Source organism: Oryctolagus cuniculus, chromosome 12 (assembly GCF_051225735.1).
Source record: "Oryctolagus cuniculus isolate XC-2025 breed Fujian yellow rabbit chromosome 12, ASM5122573v1, whole genome shotgun sequence".
In the NCBI taxonomy this organism is placed as follows: domain Eukaryota; kingdom Metazoa; phylum Chordata; class Mammalia; order Lagomorpha; family Leporidae; genus Oryctolagus; species Oryctolagus cuniculus.
In genome coordinates, this window is record NC_142878.1 from 67431557 (window position 1) to 67451627 (window position 20071).

General features: G+C 38.5%; 1 protein-coding gene across 2 annotated transcripts in view; it reads left to right on the top strand.

Annotated features, from left to right (window-relative positions):
* The window catches only part of GOLM2 (golgi membrane protein 2), a 116040-nt gene that overhangs the window by 41138 nt on the left and 54831 nt on the right, over positions 1–20071 (top strand). For both annotated transcript variants that reach the window (XM_002717928.6, XM_002717930.6), the window contains exons 2-6: positions 2908–2962; positions 9174–9276; positions 11382–11472; positions 15236–15380; positions 15686–15766. In XM_002717928.6, coding sequence (XP_002717974.3) covers positions 2908–2962; positions 9174–9276; positions 11382–11472; positions 15236–15380; positions 15686–15766 — 475 coding nt within the window. The remainder of the gene's footprint in view (positions 1–2907; positions 2963–9173; positions 9277–11381; positions 11473–15235; positions 15381–15685; positions 15767–20071) is intronic.

A 20071-nucleotide genomic window follows, 5' to 3' on the forward strand; every position in this document is an offset into this window, starting at 1 on the left:
CGCTGGCGTCCCATATGGGCGCCGGTTCTAGTCCCGGCTGCTCCTCTTCTGATCCGGCTCTCTGCTGTGGCCTGGGGAGGCGGTAGAGGATGGCCCAAGTCCTTGGGGCCCTGCGCCCATGTGGGGGGCCCGGAGGAGGCTCCTGGCTCCTGGCTTCGGATTGGCGCAGTTACGGCTAATTGGGGAGTGAACCATCAGATGGAAGGCCTCTCTCTCTCTCTGCCTCTCCTTTCTCTATGTAGCTCTGACTTTCAAATGAGTAAATCTTAAAAAAAAAAAACAAAAAAAAAAACAATTCCATACATTTGATAAAAATGGAACTATATAAACACTTTGTCTCCATGCTGGTTTCCTGGTTTTGTGTTACACTATCATTATGTAATATGTACTGACTGCGGTGCCAGAGTTGTGGCAAAGCAGGTGAAGCTGCTGCTGTGATGGTAAATAGCATCCTATATGGGTGCTGGGTTGAGTCCTGGCTGCTCTACTTCCAACCAGTTTCCTGCTTATGGCCTGGGACGAGCAGCAGAAGATGGCCAAATTACTTGGGCCCCTTCTACCCATGAGGGAGACCCAATTGAGACTCTTGGCTCCTGGCTTCAGCTTGGCCCAGCCTAGCTGTTGTGGCCATCTAGGAAGTAAACCAGCAGATGCAAGATCTTTCTCCCTGTCTCTCTCTCTCTCTCTCTCTCTCTCTCTCTCTCACTCTAACTTTCAAATAAATAAATAAATTTAAAAAAATTTTTTATTATTTGTTTGAGAGGTAGAGCTACGGACGGTGAGAGGGAAAGACAGAAAGTTCTTCCATCCGCTGGTTCACCCCCAAAATGGCCGCAATGACTGGAGCTGATGGATCCAAAGCCAGGAGCCAGGAGCTTCTTCTGGGTCTCCCACGGGAGTGCAGGGGCCCACGTGCTTGGGCCATCTTCCACTGCCTTCCCAGGCCATAGCAGAGAGCTGGATTGGAAGAGGAGCAGCTGGGACTAGGACCAGCACCCATATGGGATGCTGGCTTTGTAGGGGGAGGATTGATTAACCTACTATGCCACAGCACCGGCCCCCAATACAATTTTTTTTAATTGATGTACTCATTGGGGGAAATTATATGAAGGATACATAGGACCTCTCTGCTGTCCTTGTAATTCTCTGTGAATTTATAAGCATTTCAAAATAAGAGGTGTAGGCCGGCGCTGCGGCTCACTAGGCTAATCCTCCGGGCGCCGGCACACCTGGTTCTAGTCCCAGTCGGGGCACCGGATTCTGTCCTGGTTGCCCCTCTTCCAGGCCAGCTCTCTGCTGTGGCCAGGGAGTGCAGTGGAGGATGGCCCGAGTGCTTGGGCCCTGCACCCCATGGGAGACCAGGAGAAGCACCTGGCTCCTGGCTTCGGATAGGCGCAGTGCGCTGGCCGCAGCACACCGGCAGCGGCCATTGGAGGGTGAACCAACGGCAAAAAGGAAGACCTTTCTCTCTGTCTCTCTCTCTCACTGTCCACTCTGCCTGTCAAAAAAAAAAAAAAAAAAAAAAGAGGTGTAAAAAATGTCCTTTAGAGATTGCGAAGGTATTCATCATAGTCATCATACTACTCGTGCTGCTTCTGATCAGTATGAATCTGTTTGGGCCTTTCAAAGTAATCTTAAGGTGGACAGGAAAACCAATTTATAGTGATACTTTAGTTACATTTTCCATTTAGGTGAAACTTGTCAAAAGCAAGAACTGTTTGGAAACACAGTGGTTCTTTGTGTACTAGATTCTGGCTTATCTAAGGTCTTTTTTTGTTTGTTTGTTTTTTAAATACTTTTAAATTCTTAGTGTTTTTGTATCCTGGCTCCTAGAAGACAGTGACTGCCACTCTGAATCCTGTGTATGGTGCTCACTCAGGATGCTATGTCATCCTTTGTGTGCTTGATAAGCATTAATTTTTTTCCTTCACATTAAATAAGTTAAAAAAATGCTTAATATGGAGTTGGGGAGAGATCTCTTCTAAGATTTTTTTAAAGATTTATTTATTTATTTGAAAGGCAGAGTTATAGAGAGAGAGAGAGAAATACTCCATCTGCTGTTTACTCCCCGGATGGCCACAATGGCCAGGGCTGGGCCAGGCCAAAGCAAGGAGCCAGGAGCCTCCTCCAGGTCTTCCATATGGGTGCAGGGGCTCAGCTGCTTTCCCAGGCCATCAGCAGGGAGCTGGTTCAGAGGTGAAGCAGCTGGGACTCTAACTGGCTCCCATATGAGATGCTGGCTTTGCAGGCAGTGGCCCCACCAGCTATGCCACAGCACTGGCCCCTCTGATAAGATTTTAAAAACATCATTAAGTGGTATTCAATTCAGACTTCAAGACTTTTCAGAGGCTGGCATTTTGATGATACAAAAGGTTAAGCTGCCACCTACAATGCTGGCATTTTATATGAGCACAGGTCTGAGTCCTGACTGCTTTGCTTCTGATCCAGCTCTCTGTTAATGCACCTGGGAAAACAGTGGGAGGTGGTCCAAGTGCTTGGGCCCCTACTAGCCACATGGGAAACTAGGCAAAGTTCCTGGCTCTAGGCTTTGCCTAGCTTAGTCCTAGCCTTTGGGGCCATTTGTAGAATGAGCTAGTGGATGGATGTAAGATTTCTCTCTATCTTTCCCTCTCTCTCTATAATTTTGCCTTTCAAATAAATAATAAATGAATCTTTAGGGAAAAAAACTTTTCACAGTTGTTATTTTGTATATCAATTAAAATGAATATTCTTATGCAAATTTAAGCACTACAAAATAAAAATTTATCTCTTCATTTTGGAAAGACATATGATATAAAGAAAGTTTATTTTTTTGCATTTATGATCAAGCTCAAAGTGAATATAAACAAAGGTAAATATAAGCAAAACTATATATTCTCTAATAAAATGAAAATTTTTTTTTTTCAGGTTAAACTGCAGAACAACATATCATATCAGATGGCAGACATACATCATTTAAAGGGTAAGAAAATTAGTTACAAATTTAATGTAAGCAAAGGTCATTAAATATCTAAAACCTTCAAGAATTAAGAAATAGTAAGTTATACATTTAAATGAAATAGTCACTCTGATGGCAAAATATCCCATTTTCTTAACATATAATAAAAAGTCATTTAATGTTGCTATACATATAATAAATGCAAGTTAACATTTGAAGTCTGGATCTTAATCTTGAGCTGTAGGTAAGGTTTATGCGATGAAGAATCCCTAAGACAGTCCTCTAAGAAAATGGCACTGTAGCTTCAGTGGCCATCACAGTTCCAGATAAGCAGGTGAGAAGTGTTCCCCATGTTCTATGTCCAGTCTGCTGAATCTCCCATTCAGTCTAGGGACCTTCCAAGCTTAATGTTTTAGATTCCCTTGGAGTGGAAAGAAACCTGAGAGATAAATTATAATAAATAAAATATGTATATAGTAAATATAAAACTACACATGCATATGCACATTTTCACTTGGATGAAGTGACAGGTGACTGAAACTTTTATGGATAAAAATAGGTAAGGAGAACAAGCTCTGCCCTCTGCATATGTTATTTCACACCACCGCTGCCCTTTGGAGTTGGGATCTGAGGACCAACCTCTTCTCCCTCACACCCTTTGGTTACCAAACTGTATGTTTTAAGGTTTTGCACACATTGACTTTAAGTTTTTGTATATAAGTTAAGCCTGCTCTCTAATTTCTTTATTATCTTTTTTATATTATCTTTTTTTATAAAATACCTTTTTTATATTATCATTTTGATTCTCTTTAGATAGGATTCAGTCATCTATTTTTATCATTCTCTTGAAGTAGCCAACTTGAGCTGGCTTTGTAATACAGTAAAGTTTTCTTCCTCAACCAGCACAACCATTGGGAAGTGTTATTTTGTGTATCATAACCCTAAAATAAAAATTGCTAATTTTTTACTATCAGTGGTTTATAATAGCTCTGACTTTCTATTAGAAATGCTACCTGGGTGGTCACAAACACTTTGCTGCATTTGTGTCCCTATTCTCATCCTTTAACTTGTGAGTCATGATGACACACAGTATGCTGTATTGTCAGGGCTGCTTCCTACCTGCAGTTTTTACAAATGATCAAAGTATATTTATTATTAGATAGTAATAGATCAGTTGAGTAAGAAGTCCTGTGGCTTCTGTTAGTATCCTTCAACAAAAATGGACAGCCTATGTTACTGAATAAAAATGTTTATTGTATTATGTGTGTTAAAGTAGGTCTTGAAATATTTTGAAATTTTATATGAAACCCTTCAGTGTTATACAGAGAAAAAAGCTTTGATTTGAATGCATAGCTGTACAGCTTTGGTTTTAATGCACATACTGAAATTTGGACTCTTAAGATTGAATTTCATTAATGAGATTTTTATACCTTGACAAATCAATTATAAAATCTCAAGTTGGGACCAGTGTTGTGGTGCAGCGGGATAAGCTGCCATCACAGCACTGGCATCCCATGTGGGTGCTGGTTCAAGTCCCAGCTGCTCTATTTCCAATCCAGTTCCCTCTTTACGCACCTGGGAAAGCAGTGGAAAATGGCCCAAGTGCTTTGGCCCTGGACCCACATGGGAGACCTGGATGAAGCTCCTGGCTCCTGGCTCCAGCCTGGCCCATCCCTGGCTGTTATGGAAATTTGGAGGGTAAACCAGAGGGTGGAAGCTCTCTCTGTCTCTCTGTCTCCCTCTCTCTCTCTTTCAAATAAATGAAATCTTTAAAAAAAATCCCAAGGTGACTATTTTCTTTGAAATTAATATCTGATATCATGTAACTAATAGACACTATGACCCTTAAAAAACCGTTAAGATGGTTAATATTTTCTTGAAAATAAAATAATAAGAGATATATTTTAGTAGAAAACTTTTATTTAATAAATATATATTTGAAAAGTACAACTTTTGGATTATTGTGGTACTTCCTCCTAGAACCACTCTCTCACCCGCAAACCATCCCATCTCCTATCCCTCTGCCATCCCATTCTTCATTAAGATTCATTTTTAATTATCCTTATATACAGAAGATCAACTCTATACTGAGTAAAGATTTCAACAGTTTGCACCCACACAAAGTATAAAGTACTGTTTGAAGACTAGTTTTACCGTTAATTCTCATAGTACAACACATTAAGGAGAGAGGTCCTACATGGGGAGCAAGTGCACAGTGATTCCTGTAGTTGATTTAACAATTGACACTTAAGAGAGATATATACATATATTTATTTTTTTATTTTTTGACAGGCAGAGTGGACAGTGAGAGAGAGAGACAGAGAGAAAGGTTTTCCTTTTGCGATTGGTTCACCCTCCAATGGCCGCCGCAGCTGGTGCGCTGCGGCCGGCACACCATGCTGATCCGAAGCCAGGAGCCAGGTGCTTCTCCTGGTCTCCCATGGGGTGCAGGGCCCAAGCACTTGGGCCATCCTCTACTGCACTCCTGGGCCACAGCAGAGAGCTGGCCTGGAAGAGGGACAACCGGGGCAGAATCTGGCGCCCCAACCGGGACTAGAACCCGGTGTGCCGGCGCCGCAGGCAGAGGATTAGCCTATTGAACCACGGCGCTGGCCGAGATATATTTTTTTGATCCCTGAGATAATTCATTAACATTCTAGCATGCTCTAATTTATTTTTAATTACCTTCTTTTTATGCCTATTACTGAAAGAAAATTTGAACTTAAATTTTCTAAAAGTTTTTTTTTTAAAGAATTATTTTATTTATTTGAAAGAGTTACACAGAGAAGGAAAGGCAGAGAGAGGGGGAGGGTCTTTCATTGCACTGGTTCACTCCCCAAATGACCGCAATAGCCAGAGCTGAGCTGATCTGAAGCCAGGAGCCAGGAGTTTCTTCCAAGTCTCCCACGTGGGTGCAGGGGCCCAAGGACTTGGGCCATCTTCCATTGATTTCCCAGGCCATAGCAGAAAGCTGGACAGGAAGAGGAACAGCTGGGACTCAAACCGGCGCCCATATGGGATGCTGGCGCTGTAGGCTGGGACTTTAACCTACTGCACCACAGTGCTGGCCCCAAAGTTGTTTTTTGTTTTTTGTTTTTTTTCTTTAAAAGCTGATCCTAGGCAACTCTTTCTTAGCTATCCCTAATCTCTAAGTTAGATTGAGGGAGCATGGCTGTCTAATATACCTGGTGTTACTTTCTGAGATAGAACCTTCTGTATGATCAGCTGTGGACATGACCTTATGTGAAATTGCACTGAGATTCCTACTGTAGTGGCTTGTAGCAGCTGCAGTAGATAGAAAGCGTCTCTGGGTTCATATAAAGAAAACATGTGCCAATCAATCAAAAGTAAAATTGTGAAAAGGAAGTTTTTGTCTTTAGTTTTATTTTCTGGTGGGCTTACTTTTTGCCTTTCAGGCCTTTGTTTTGACCCACTTGAAGTACCAATTAACTCTGTGCTTTATAATCTTTTTCCTATATTCAAGCAGGAAAGAATTTGGTATTTTACATGAGCTAAACTGATTCATACTGGTATTTTGTTTTTGTCAATTGAATATTAAACCCTTTATTTTCAATTATAAATGAAAATTTTGCTTTCTGATAAAGAGAAGGCATCCTAAATCTTGATATTAAGCCTCAGGTTTATTCTGAAGCTACTTCAGACATTTTACAAGGTAGGAAAAAGAAAACTGAAGCAAGGGGAACTGTAATCTTTCTCATTCCTTTCTCCTGAGAAAAATGAGTCCTACAGATTAGCAGTTAAAGTCTGTTTATTTATTTAATGGAAAACAGAAAGACACAAAGAAAGAGGAAGACAAACAGAGACCTTTCATGTGCTGATTCTCTGCCCAAATGCCTGCAGCAGGCCAGAGTGAGAAGCCAAGAACTCAGTTTGTGTCCCTGATATGTGTGAGAGGACCTGAGTACTTAGGCTGTCACTCCTCTCTCCCAGGATATGTGTTAGCAGGATCCTGGAATTGAGAGCAGAACTGACTGAACACCAGCCACTCCAATATGGGATGTGGGCATCCCAAGCAACATCTTAACTGCTTTGGCAAATGCCCATCCACGTTTATTTTTTAATCACAGTTACTAAGTTTTAGAACCTATCCCGCCCCAGTACAGGTTACCTGAACTGGGTAACTCCATCCTTAAACTTCAAGACTTTTTGTTACTGCTTCCTGCTGGAATCTGATTGTCTCTATAGCACTAATATTCACAGCTGAGGCCAACATTTCTGCCACTTCTTGTCTGTTATATCTTAGGAGATAGGGAAAGGGATCAAATAACAAGTTGAATGTATTGTTTATGGCTACCTGACCAGATTCTTTACATCTGTCTGAAGTGGGGATAGATCAACCATGTTTACATATTGGAAAATCAGTTGAAGAAAAGGGGAAACTTAAAAGGTCAACTAAATAGCATAAAAATAATTATTAACAAGATGGGCATTTGGCACAGCAGTTAAGTTGCCGCCTGGAATGCCTGCATCCCATATTGAAGTGCCTGAGTATTAGTCCTAGCTTTGCTTCCAATTCCAGCTTCCTGCTAATGCGTATCCTGGGAAGCTGCAGGTAATGGCTCAAGTACTTTGGTCCCTGCCACCCATGGAAGAGACTCAGATTGAGTTCCTGGCCCCTGGCTTCAGGCTGGCCTACCCCTGGCTATTGCAGGCATTTGGAGAGTGAAACATGGAATGGAAGACCTTTCTCTGTCTCTCTGCCTTTCAAATAAATGAATTTTGAAAAGAATATTTAACTATTACAAGCTTTAATCACTAACTTTTTATACCTGATTATTATGCCATACAATAGCTGTTATGCATACTGTTAAACTTTTTATTTATATATCTCAAAAATGCTCATGTTGCTTAAAGTTAATTTTTACTTTCTAAATTTTATTTGTTTTTATTTGAGAAGCAGAAAGAGAAATAGTGGACTCCCATTCACTGGTTCTTCCCCTAAATGGTTGTAATGACTGGGGCCTCTCCTGTGGGTGGGAGGAATCCCATCACCACTACCTCCCGGGGTCTGCATTACAGAAAGCTGGAGTTAGGAACTGAACCTGGGAATCAAAATCAGACACTTGGATATGGGATGTGGGCATCTTAACTGCTAGGCTAAATGCCTGCTTCTAAACTTGTGTTTTTTATTGTCACAGTTATAATTCCACAATAAAATTTAGAAATAGAGAAAAAAAAAAGAATGTGCTCAGATTCCTACCACCAAACATATTTACTGAAAGCACTTTGAAATATTTTTATTCTAAACTTATATCTGCTTTCTAAAGTTATATATTCCAAGCATTTTTGGAGTGCCTTTAGAGTAATAAGACTAATTTTATAAGCCTTCCATGAAAAGTAGGTATTTTATAATAGTTATAAAATTGGTACATTATGGTTAGTTACTATATTTTAGTCTTAATAGCTGCCATTTAAGTAGTATAGACCTCTGTTCTCATTTATAAAAATTAGGACTTTTTAACTACTAATTTTTCTTAATTTTTAAGGCTGTTAATTAATGTTTAAATCATCCAGCCAATAAATTGACATTTACTCTCATCTGCCTGTGTTTCTTTTATCTGTAGGCTTAACTGATGAGAGAATGAAATCTAGAAAAGGTGTAATTTGTGATTATGGACTAAATGTTTGCAGAAGAGCATCTGTCTCAGGTCTTAACCTACTACCCAACTTGGAATTTTATGTTATCCTTACAAAGTTGAAACTTTCAGCTCTAGACCAGAAATAAGGAATTTTGAAAATGGACTTTTGGGATCTGGAACTAGCATCATTAGATACTAAGAAATGGGGTCTGAAGTGATTAGCATTTAAGTTGGTAGTCAAATGGAACTTAAAGAAACCTTGAGTGAGCCAAGTAAGCATATCTAAAAAACAGGATTATTTTTCTACCTCTGTAAGGCTAGTAGTTTTGAAGAAATAGATAAGTTTTCTTATGCTGTCCTCACAGTTTAGTATATGCCTATAAATGTGAACAGATGAGTAATTAAAAAAAAAGGTTGATGTGGAAGTCACTGAAGCTATCTTGTTTTAAAAATAAATTTTATCAACCACGTATGTGTTATAAAAGGCAATTAAATATGGTATTATATAATTTAACTTCCTGAGAAAATGAGTAAACAAATTACGAAGTGTGTGTAATTAAGAAAACACCCCACGGCTTCTCAGTGGGAAGCATTACAGTGAGTAAGCTTGATTTCTATGGTTCTTGTGTGGATAGAGCAACTTGCTGAGCTTCGTCAGGAGTTTCTTCGACAAGAAGACCAGCTTCAGGACTATCGGAAGAATAATACTTACCTTGTGAAGAGGTTAGAATATGAGAGGTAAGTTGCTACATGCAACAAGTATTTATGAATCTGATATGTTTGTTCAGCCTTTGGATTTAAATTCTTCCTTTACAGCTTCTGTTTTTTCATTTTCTTGGGTCTTTTAAATTCCTTTTCTATCATCTTTTGATGGCTCTTTGAAACCCATGTTCTTTCATGGTGTTTTGATATGTTAAACACCATTAAAACCATCTCTTACAGGGCATGTTGACTTTGTTCATTTGGTTTTGTAGAGTTTATTGTGAGATAGAAAATATTACAAGCTCTGAATTTTATCTAATTGGATGTATCAGAGGCACCCAGAAGATGAAGCCAACATTGAAGTCCCTAGAACAGTGGGATAAGAGTGCTGCTTCCCCTGCTCTGCATTTCAGCCCTCTTGCTCAGACCTCTGTACTCAGTGATGAGGTCAGGGACCTCTTAGCGGGCTTTCTAGCAATGACTTTAAAAATCTCTATTATATCTTTAGTCACTTTTATGGTAAATAATGTTTATTAGCTCTACACACCAAAAATCAGGATTTTCTGTATTTTAAAGCACTGTTTATCCTTTTCTAATTTTTGGTGTTATAAAAATTTTAAATATTTAAAAGTATGACTGTAAATGAAATTTTTAAAACCACATATATCAGAAAACAAATAAAATATTTGGAATTGATATATTATTCCAACTATTAGTGTACCAAAAACTTTAGTTTCTCCCAAATATCAGACCCTTGCAGGAGTTTTTCTTTTCTCACTATTGAGACTATTCCAGTCGTAAATTTAAAAAAAAATTAGTTATTTATTTCAGAGATAAAGACAACGAGTACTTCCATCCTCTGGTTAACTCTTCAGATGCCTAAATAGCTAAAGCTGGGCTTATTCCAGTCAGGAACTGGAGCTGAGTGTGGAATCCAGGTACTCTGATATGAGATATGGGCATCTTCACCAACTCCTAATGGCTAGGTTAAATGCCTGCCCCACCCTAAACTTTATGAAGTACTCTGGGATATGTATAGAAAGCTTAATTTCCATCTTCTAATAGTGAAAGTTAACATTTTTCTGTGTATTTATTAACAAAATGTTTCTTTCTGTTTTGATGACCTATTTGTATCCTTTGACTGTTTGTCCAGTGGAAAGTCGCCATCCTTATGTTTTACTCCTTTTCATTTTCTTCTGTATTCTGTAGTAGTTTCTTTCATTTCTGTTTTTCTGTGTTTTAGGTTTTTATTATAGTGTTCAAAGTACTAACTATTGGACAATTCATCTGTCACCATTCCTTGTTAACTCTCATAATTGTAGCTTTTCTCATTTATTTCTATAAATTAGTCTTGCGTTTTCTTTTCTTTAGTATTTTTCTCTTCTGTCATTGACATTGGCTTTGACACTTGTTTCTAAGATACAATTTATAAAATTATAGAAAAAATAATTGTTTTCATCTTTCTAATTTCTGTTTCCTCAGTTAACCTTATCAGTATTCTTTAAGCCCTATTAAAAGTATATTTTTGGCTGGCGCCGCGGCTCACTAGGCTAATCCTCCGCCTTGCAGTGCCGGCACACCGGGTTCTAGTCCCGGTCGGGGCACCGGATTCTGTCCCGGTTGCCCCTCTTCCAGGCCAGCTCTCTGCTGTGGCCAGGGAGTGCAGTGGAGGATGGCCCAAGTACTTGGGCCCTGCACCCCATGGGAGACCAGGATAAGTACCTGGCTCCTGCCATCAGATCAGCGCGGTGCGCCGGCTGCAGTGCGCCAACCGCGGCGGCTATTGGAGGGTGAACCAACGGCAAAAAGAAGACCTTTCTCTCTGTCTCTCTCTCTCACTGTCCACTCTGCCTGTCAAAAAAGAAAAAAAATAGTATAGTTTTAGAGTTTTGACTGAGGTATTTGTCTACTTATTGTCTTCCCTTATCCACTCATTCTGCTGTGCATACTGAATGTTTTATTTTTCTAAATATGTTTGTCAACTTTTACACGACTTTGAGAATGCAATTCTCTTCCCTGTCCACTCATTCTGCTATGCGTACTGAATGTTTTATTTTTCTAAATATGTTTGTCAACTTCTACACGACTTTGAGAATGCAATTCAAAATAATAAAATGTAAAAGAATGCCTTTGTAATTTAGCTTTCAGTGTGGACAGCAGATCAAGGAATTAAGAGCACAACATGAAGAAAATATTAAAAAATTAGCAGACCAGTTTTTGCAAGAACAAAAGGTAAATTTAAATATATATACTTAAATTGAAATCTGTTTTTGTTATAAATCATATAATTTAGAAGTTAAAATTGTATTTTTGTCATAAATATTTTAAGCATTCTGGTCTAATTCCAAAAGTGATTTATAGTAGCTTTATTGCTGAGTAAATTAGACAGTTATAAAAATATAATCTCAACTCTTAAATCTAATTTTTGACTAAAGTATCCTTTATCTGACTTTAAAAAGCAATTTTTGTTTATTTCTCAGAATGTAAAGTAGGTAACATTTTACTAAAAATCAATTATTTCCTATTTTATGTGTTGAGAAAGAAGTTGAGAAAGATTTTCCTTTATTATCAATCTGTTATTTTGATAGTCCTTCTTAAAACACAGAATGAAACACTAAATAACCATCTTTGATTCATACTTTTTAGGATGACAAATTGTTTTATTTATTTATCCATTTTAAGCTAACATTATGGATGTTGTTTTAGAAATAGAGGGGATTTGTATGAAGATTGCTATTTATTAAGGATATGATTAATTTTTTATACCCTATAATCTCACCTGACTGTGAAAAGTCTTGTGATTTAAAGTAAAGAAACTGAATAATGAAAGGTACTTGTTTCACGCTTTGATAGCATTTCACCTAAAGGACTACAAGTTAAGGAGTTTATGTTTTTGTTCTTGTTTTTGTTGTGTAGCTTTTTTGTGCTTTTATAGCAGTGTATTGAGGGTACCATTTTTCCCTCTTGTTTCATTTTTTGGATCTGTAAATCAAAATAGCTACAGCATGTCTGCAGTATACTTTGAAGAGACATTGGGATGGATTGGTAGATGAAGGTAGGTCTTAATGAGCTACCATAGAAGAAGCACATTGAGGACAGACAGAATGTATTGTTGAGACACTGAAGGGTTTAGAAGAGCATAGGAGAATGGAAAAGGAAGAGAAAGGGAGGTTTGTTAGGCTGTTATATCAGTACAAGCCTAGTGTTTACATAATTGGGTAAGTCTGTTCCAAGAAAGATAGAGAGAACTTTCCTTTTTCCTCAGGCAAATGTATTTCTCTCTTTCTAATCTTCTGTACTGGACTATTTAACTATTATTGGTTAACTAATACCTCTCCAACTTTTCCTTGCCCTTATGCTGCATGGCAGAGACAGAGGTGCATAAACAACTTGTCCTTTTGGGGTGGCACACTAGCCCTTGCCCTCCAGAGCAGCTGCCTAATTCTGTTCCTCATCCCTAATTCCCTGTTCTTCAGCTGTGATAACAAAATTCTGTGGAATTTGAATATTTTTTTCATAGAGACAAATCTAGTGGTAGCTTTGTGAAAGGAAGATAAATTATATCCAAAGATTCAGTTATCTATGTGTATGTTTGTTAATTAATTAATTAACCCATCAGGCATGTATCTATCTTAGAAATTACTCTGTGAAAAGGGTTCAGCAAACTGTAGCCCACAGGCCAGATCCAGCTTGCAGTCTGTTTTCATGCTGTTCATGTGCTGAAATTGATTTTTACATTTTAATTATTGAAAACAAAAGAATAATATTTTATGACATGGAAAAATTATAAGATTTGTATTTTAGTGTCCATAAATAAAATTGTTTACTGTTTTCATGCTACAAGGGCAGAGAAACTGTTACAGACCAGAGGAGACTAAGGAGACCTGAGGACTTAAATGCAATGTAGTATCCTGAATTGGATCCTGGAACAGAAAAAAGGACTTAGTGGAAAAACTGGTGAAATCTAAATAAAATCTTGAGTCTAGTTAATAATGATATGCTAATATTTAATATTGGTTTCTTAGTTGTGCAAATATACCATTATAATGTAAGATGTTAACACTAGAGGAAAGTGAGTGAGAGGCAATTAATTTTATGTGCATCTAAAATTATTTCAGAATAAAAAGATTAGTTAGGGGGTCAGCGTTGTGGTGGAGCTGGTAAAGGTGCCGGTCATGTCCCAGCTGCTCCATTTGCAATCCATTTCCTTCCTAATGGCCTAGGAAAAACAGTGGAAGATGGCCCACTGGGTCCCTGCCACCCATGTGGGAGACCCAGATGAAGCTCCTGGCCTTGGCCTGGCTCAGCCCAGGCAGTTTGGGCCTTCTGTGGAGTGAACCAGCAGATGGAAGACCTTTCTCTCTCCCTCTCCCTCTTCCTCTCTGTGTAACTTTTGACTTTTAAATAAATAAATAAAACATTTTAAAAAACAAGATTATTTGAAAAACAATTAGTTCTCTCAGCAGATCACAAATATTACATCTAGAAAGCCGCTTTTTTTTGTTAAAAATATTTAATATTGTCCATTCACATAAAGGTATTGTCATGAATAATGCATTAAAGGAACATCTTTGTTTACTCTCTTCAATGCTAAAGTATTTTTTAACTTGCTGACTTTTAATTTTTATTTAAGATGGTTTGTTTTAACCACATCTGTAAAGCAGTAGAATACTGTGGAAATAACCTTATGATATGGTACTGTAGTGGAAATAGAGATGCAGAGTGGCTGCTCAGGTGTGCCTCATGGATTTCTCATCCTCAGCTTTCATACTGGCATGTTCAAAGACTTCATTTTAACATTTTAATTGTCAATAATTAAGCTCTTAGGATTGGTTATTGCTTACCAAGTTGCTAGAAACTGTGGGATTTGGGGTCAGAAACACTGTAGTTTGAATCCCTTTGCCACATTCTCTAGCTTTGTGACTGTGGACAAGCTGCTTAACTTTGTAAATCCTTGGTTTCATTTTGTTTTGTTTCTCTCAAAACTTCATTTTCCTCTACTAGAAGAAGAGAAAAGCAATTTATCAACAATGAAACAGTGTGCAGATGTTCTTGATTTTACCTGCCAGGACCCTGGAATACCTATACCTTATTGTCAGAGCGACTTCTTTTTTGTGACAAATTCTTAATATTTCGTTCCCGTTTTTCTAGATTTCATCTATATTTTTAATAATTTTTATAGCATTACTAAGAATTACATTGCATAGTACTTTATAGTTTATGAAGCATTTATATATATATATATTAAGTATTATCAGAAGGACTTATATGGCAATCCAAGTGTGTACTTGACTCCTGGCCTCTCCCAATTTTTCACTGAGCCAGTTCCACCCGTAGAATTGAATTTGGTCTTACCATATACCTGAAGATTCAATTTTCCAAGATGATACAGAGGGAGCACTGACTTAAGTGTTGTTCTGCCATTACTTGCTGTGCTTGGGTGGGCAGAGCATCTGGGAAGGAGTCTGCATGGTTTTCACCCTTGCTGTTTGTGCTTGGCAAGAAGCCTGACAATCTCAGTGGCCATCTGTCACACTTTTAGGGGCACTATTGACCATCTAAATAACATTTGTCACACTTTCAAGGGCACACTTAAAGGACAACTTCCTCCTATCTGCCATACTTCTTGATTCAACCTTGCTGTAGCACCCAGGACAATGTTCAACTCTAGGCTACCATAGAAGCTGACAGTGCTCAATGGGCTGTCCTGTGATATCACTCCCCTAGCATAACCAAAGAGAATTACCTCCATATAATGTTTTAGGCCATATATTGTAATTGGATATGTTTTAAAAGTGTTAGATTCTTTGACTTCATATCAAGTATAAAAACTAAACAGAAAATAACAATATATCCCATACTTCTCAGTGTTCAGAATTTGAATCCATGGTATATGTTTTCAAGAATGAACTGTTAGAGAACTTTTAATTAATAGTTGTATCAATGGTTTAACAATTGAACTGAAAAATATTGTGACCAAATTTTTATCTAACAGCAAGATGCTCAGAAGTTTCAAGCAAATGATGGAGAAAAATTGAGTGTGAATGATCATGTAGTACCTAAAAATATTCCAGAAGTAGCTGAAAATGCTGCAGAAAAGAATGAAGATCCCTCAAGTAATCATATTTCACATGGGAAAGGTACTATTATTATTTTGTTTTGTGATAGTAGGATACTGACTTACTCTTCCATTTTAAAGTGAACATTTTCAGTCAAAGAAATTGTTTGATTTTACTTCAGATATGATTAAGTGTCTATATTGTTTCAAATTTGCCTTTGATAGATGAGAAAACAGAATAAGTTATTTCAGGGTTATGCAAAGCAAGATATAAAGATGTTCAGTCAATATAGCCTATTGATATAGTAATTGATTGTTAAATTCCTTCAAAGCATCTTTAGTATATACAAAAAAATATAGAATGATTTTTTTTTGTTACATGGGCAGAACAAATCAAACGAGGTGGTGATGCAGGGATGCCTGGAATAGAAGAGAATGACCTAGCAAAAGCTGATGATCTTCCTGCTGGTAAGTAAAAATTATTAGAGAATGGGAGAGAGAGGATGAGGAAAGGTTGGTCAATGGGTGCTAAGTTATAGTTGGAGTAGAAGTAAGTTCTGGTGTTCTGTTGCATAGTAGGGTGATTATAGATATTGATAGGGTACTGTATGTTTCAGATAAGTTGAAGAAAACCTGTTTTTAGCAAAAAGAAATGATAAATTTTGAGGAGATAGATATGTTTATCATTATTTGAACATTTATATAGTATATACATGTATTAAAACATCATATGGTATCATATGTATGTATTCTATGTGCCATTTAAAAAATTTATTAGAGGGGCCAGGGCTATGGCATAGCAGGTAAAGCTGCTGCCTGCAGTGCCAGCATCCCATATGGGCCAGTTCATGTTCTGGCTGCTCTTCCCATCCAGCTCTCTGCTATGGCCTGGAAAGTAGTAGAAGATGGCCCCGCACCCACGTGGGAAGGCCCAGAGGAAGCTCCGGGCTTCAGATCGGCGTAACTCTGGCTGTTGCAGCAAATTAGGGAGTGAACTAATGGTTGGAAGACCTCTCTCTCTGCCTCTCCTTCTCTCTTGGCTTTCAAATAAATAAATAAATCTTTAGAAACATAAATAAATAAAATAACCAGGGCCTGGCACTGTGATAAAGCAGGTTAAGCAGCTGCCCGCAGTGACGGCATCCTGTACCAGCTGAGGATCTATCACTGCTCAAATTAGAAACTCCAGCTTAATAATAATTTCTAAAAACCCAATTTAAAGTTCACTGTAGCATTCCTTTTTTTCAGTCTTAAAAAAAATAAACAGGGAGCTGGTGCTGTGGCATAGCGAGTAAAGCTGCCGTCTTCAGTGCCAGCATCCCATATGGACGCTGGTTCAAGTCCTGGCTGAGCTCTTCCAAACCAGCTCTCTGCTATGGCCTAGGTAGCAGTAGAAGATGGCCCAAGTCCTTGGGCCCCTGCACCTGCGTGGGAGACCTAGAAGAAGCTCCTGGCTTTGGATCGATTCTGCTGCAGCTGTTGCGGCTATTTGGGGAGTGAACCAACAGATGGAAGACCTCTTTCTCTCTTCCTCTGCTTCTCTGTAACTCTGCCTTTCAAGTAAATAAATAAACTTTTAAATAATACATTCATATTAGAGAATTCCACTAAAGTTTATTATAGTATTTTTCACATGACCCCATTCTCTTTTTGAATAACACCTGGACAAGCCAGATATCTGATCTGCATGGTTGATATTTCTACTTAAATATACTACCCATTAATTGCAGGTACCTTTTTCAATGCAATTTTTATAGAACTTTTGGCTGAAATTGATAGAATTGTTGGTTTTGTCTTGATCAGAGTTAATAACTGTGAACCTTTTTTTGATGACTCGGAGTTATTGATCACAACAGTTTTACTAAAATAGAGTCGTTTATGCTTACTAACGTTATATGTCTTGTTTCTTTTGTAGTAATGTTCCTGGTAGCTGTGTTGTACTTTAATATAGCATATCACTACCCTCCAGGAGTTACTTAGGTTTTAGGGGTAGGCTGTCCTTTCAGTGATTTCTTCCCACTTTTAGATGATTTATTCACTATTTTTTTCTTTTTCTTCTATGGCCACTTCTGTTTAGTGCATATCTCTTTCTTTATTAATGTGTCTTCTTCTTATCTATTTTTGCTTGAAGACCAAATCTCACTTGCTGCCAGCCTAATCTCTTTAATTTTTTTCCTTCATGTCTCTTCCTTGTTTTTCTTGTCATGTCTGTGTTTCTTGACCAGATCTCACTCTCTACCAATTCTAGTTTATTATGTTGGAAAAATCAGTTTCAGTGATTATAGCTAGTTGAATGTGGCTGATATTTCTGAATGTCTATGAATTCCTAGAGAATGAAATATTAGTCCTTTCATTTGCATAGTTTTGTTGTCTTTCCAATTATTTCATATCTATAAACTTGTGGGTTTATAATTCTTAGTGTATATTCCTACCTGTCATTGAAAACAATGACATGAATTTGAAAATATGGAGTTACAATGAGCAAAATTTGTTTGCAAGGCAGTGGAGTAATCCAGTGACGACTTTTTTTTTAAGATTTTTATTTATTTGGGGCCATGGCTCACTTGGTTAATTCTCCACCTGCGGCACCGGCATCCCATATGGACGCCGGGTTCTAGTCCCTCAGTTGCTCCTCTTGCAGTCCAGCTCTCTGCTGTAGCCCAGGAGTACAGTGGAGGATGGCCCAAGTGCTTGGATCCTGCACCCGCATGGGAGACCAGGAGGAAGCACTTTGCTCCTGGCTTCGGATCGGCATAGTTCCGGCTATAGCAGCCATTTGGGGAGTGAACCAACGGAAGGAAGACCTTTGTCTCTCTCTCTCTCTTTCTCTCTCACTGTCTAACTCTATCTGTCAAATAAAAAAAGAAAAATTTTTATGTATTTATTTGAAAGGGAGAAAGAGAAAGAACTCTTCCTTCCACTGGTTCACTCCCCAAATGGCCCCAACTGCTAGTGTTCAGCCAATCCAAAGCCAGGAGCTGCTTCTTCCAGGCCTCCTATATGGGTGCAGGGGCCCAAGGACTTGGGCCATCTTCTACTGCTTTCCCAGGCCATAGCAGAAAGCTGGATGGGAAGTGGATCACCTGGGACTTGAACCAGCACCCATATGGGATGCCAGCACTGCAGGCAGCAGCTTTACCCAGTATGCCACAGTGCTGGTCCCTCCAGTGACTCTTTTTTTTTTTTTTTTTTTTTTTGACAAATTGAGTTAGACAGTGAGAGAGAGAGAGAGACAGAGAAAGATCTTCCGCTCGCTGGTTCACCCCCTAAATGGCCTCTATGGCTGGAGCTACGCTGATCCAAAGCCAGGAGCAGGAGCTTCTTCCTGGTCTCCAATGCGGGTGCAGGTCCCAAGCACTTGGGCCATCCTCTACTGCCTTCCTGTGCCACAGCAGAGAGCTGAACTGGAATAGGAGCAACTAGGACTAGAACCAGCACCCATATGGGATGCCGGCACCACAGGTGGAGGATTAACCAAGTGAGCCATGGTGCCGGCCCCTCCAGTGACTCTTAAAATGTGATTTTGGACCAGCAGTATTGGTATTGCATGAGAGTTTACTAGAAGTGTGAATTCTGAGGCAGGCATTTGAGGCAGCTTTTAAAATGCCTACATCCCATATTGGAGTTTCTGGATTGTAGTTCTGGCTCTACTTCTAATTCCAACTTCCTGCTAATGCACACCCTGTAGTTGGATCTCTGCTACCTACATGAGATTTGGATTGAGTTCCAGGCTTCTGGCTCCTGGCTTTGGATTGGCCCAGCTCTGGCTGTTGTTGGCATTTGGGAAATAAACCAGCAGATGGGAAGTCTCTGTCTATGTCTCTCTGCCTTTCAGATAAATAAAGAATAAATAAAAAATTTAAAAACCAGAAATCTTAAAAAAAAAAAAAAAAAAAGAAAGAAATGAGAATTCTTATCCTTTACACCTACTAAATTTGAAATTTGGGTGAGGGAGCCAGCAACCTGTGTTTTAAAAAGCTGTTTTCATGATTTTGCTCTGTGCTGAAGAATGAAAGCCACTGACTAAACATGTTAATGTCAAGAAATTTTGGAAGTAAGGGGCCATGTATTTTTTTTTTTTCTGAATTTTTGTTCCATTTATTCTAGTTCTGGACTCAGTGAGTTTCTGACTGATTTATCTCTATTACGTTGTCCTTATTTATTTTTTCAAAGCCGTCTCCAAAGTTTTACTGAGGATAAACTGCAGGTTTCTGGAATATAGAGACACTATATTCACATATACAGGGTGGCAACTTAACTTACTGTGCCACAATGGCCATCCCAAAGAAACAGACTTCTAATGATACATTTGGTTTATAACTGAAAAAATTTCCTTGTCACATTTTATGATATTATTAGATACACTTGAGAAAAAAGAAGAAAGATAAAGTTTTGAAGTAGTATTTAACACCCAGGGAAAATAGGATGGTTGTTACTCAGTGGATCTGAGGGTTTAGTTGCTGTCTGTTTCTCTTACTCTTTTTTTAAGCTATGCTTTTAAAGTATTATATTTTAGTAATTAGTCTAGATATTATAATATGCATCCTTTACTTATCATGGTCTCTTTTATTATTGTGTTTTTTTTAAAGATTTATTTTATTTATTTGTAAGATAGAGTTACAGAGAGAGGCAGAGACAGAGAGAAAGGTCTTCCATCCACTGGTTCACTCCCCAGAGGCCGCAACAGCTGGACCTGTGCCGATCCGAAGACAGGAGCCAGGAGTTTCTTCCAGGTCTTCTTAGTGTATATTCCTACCTGTCATTGAAAACAAT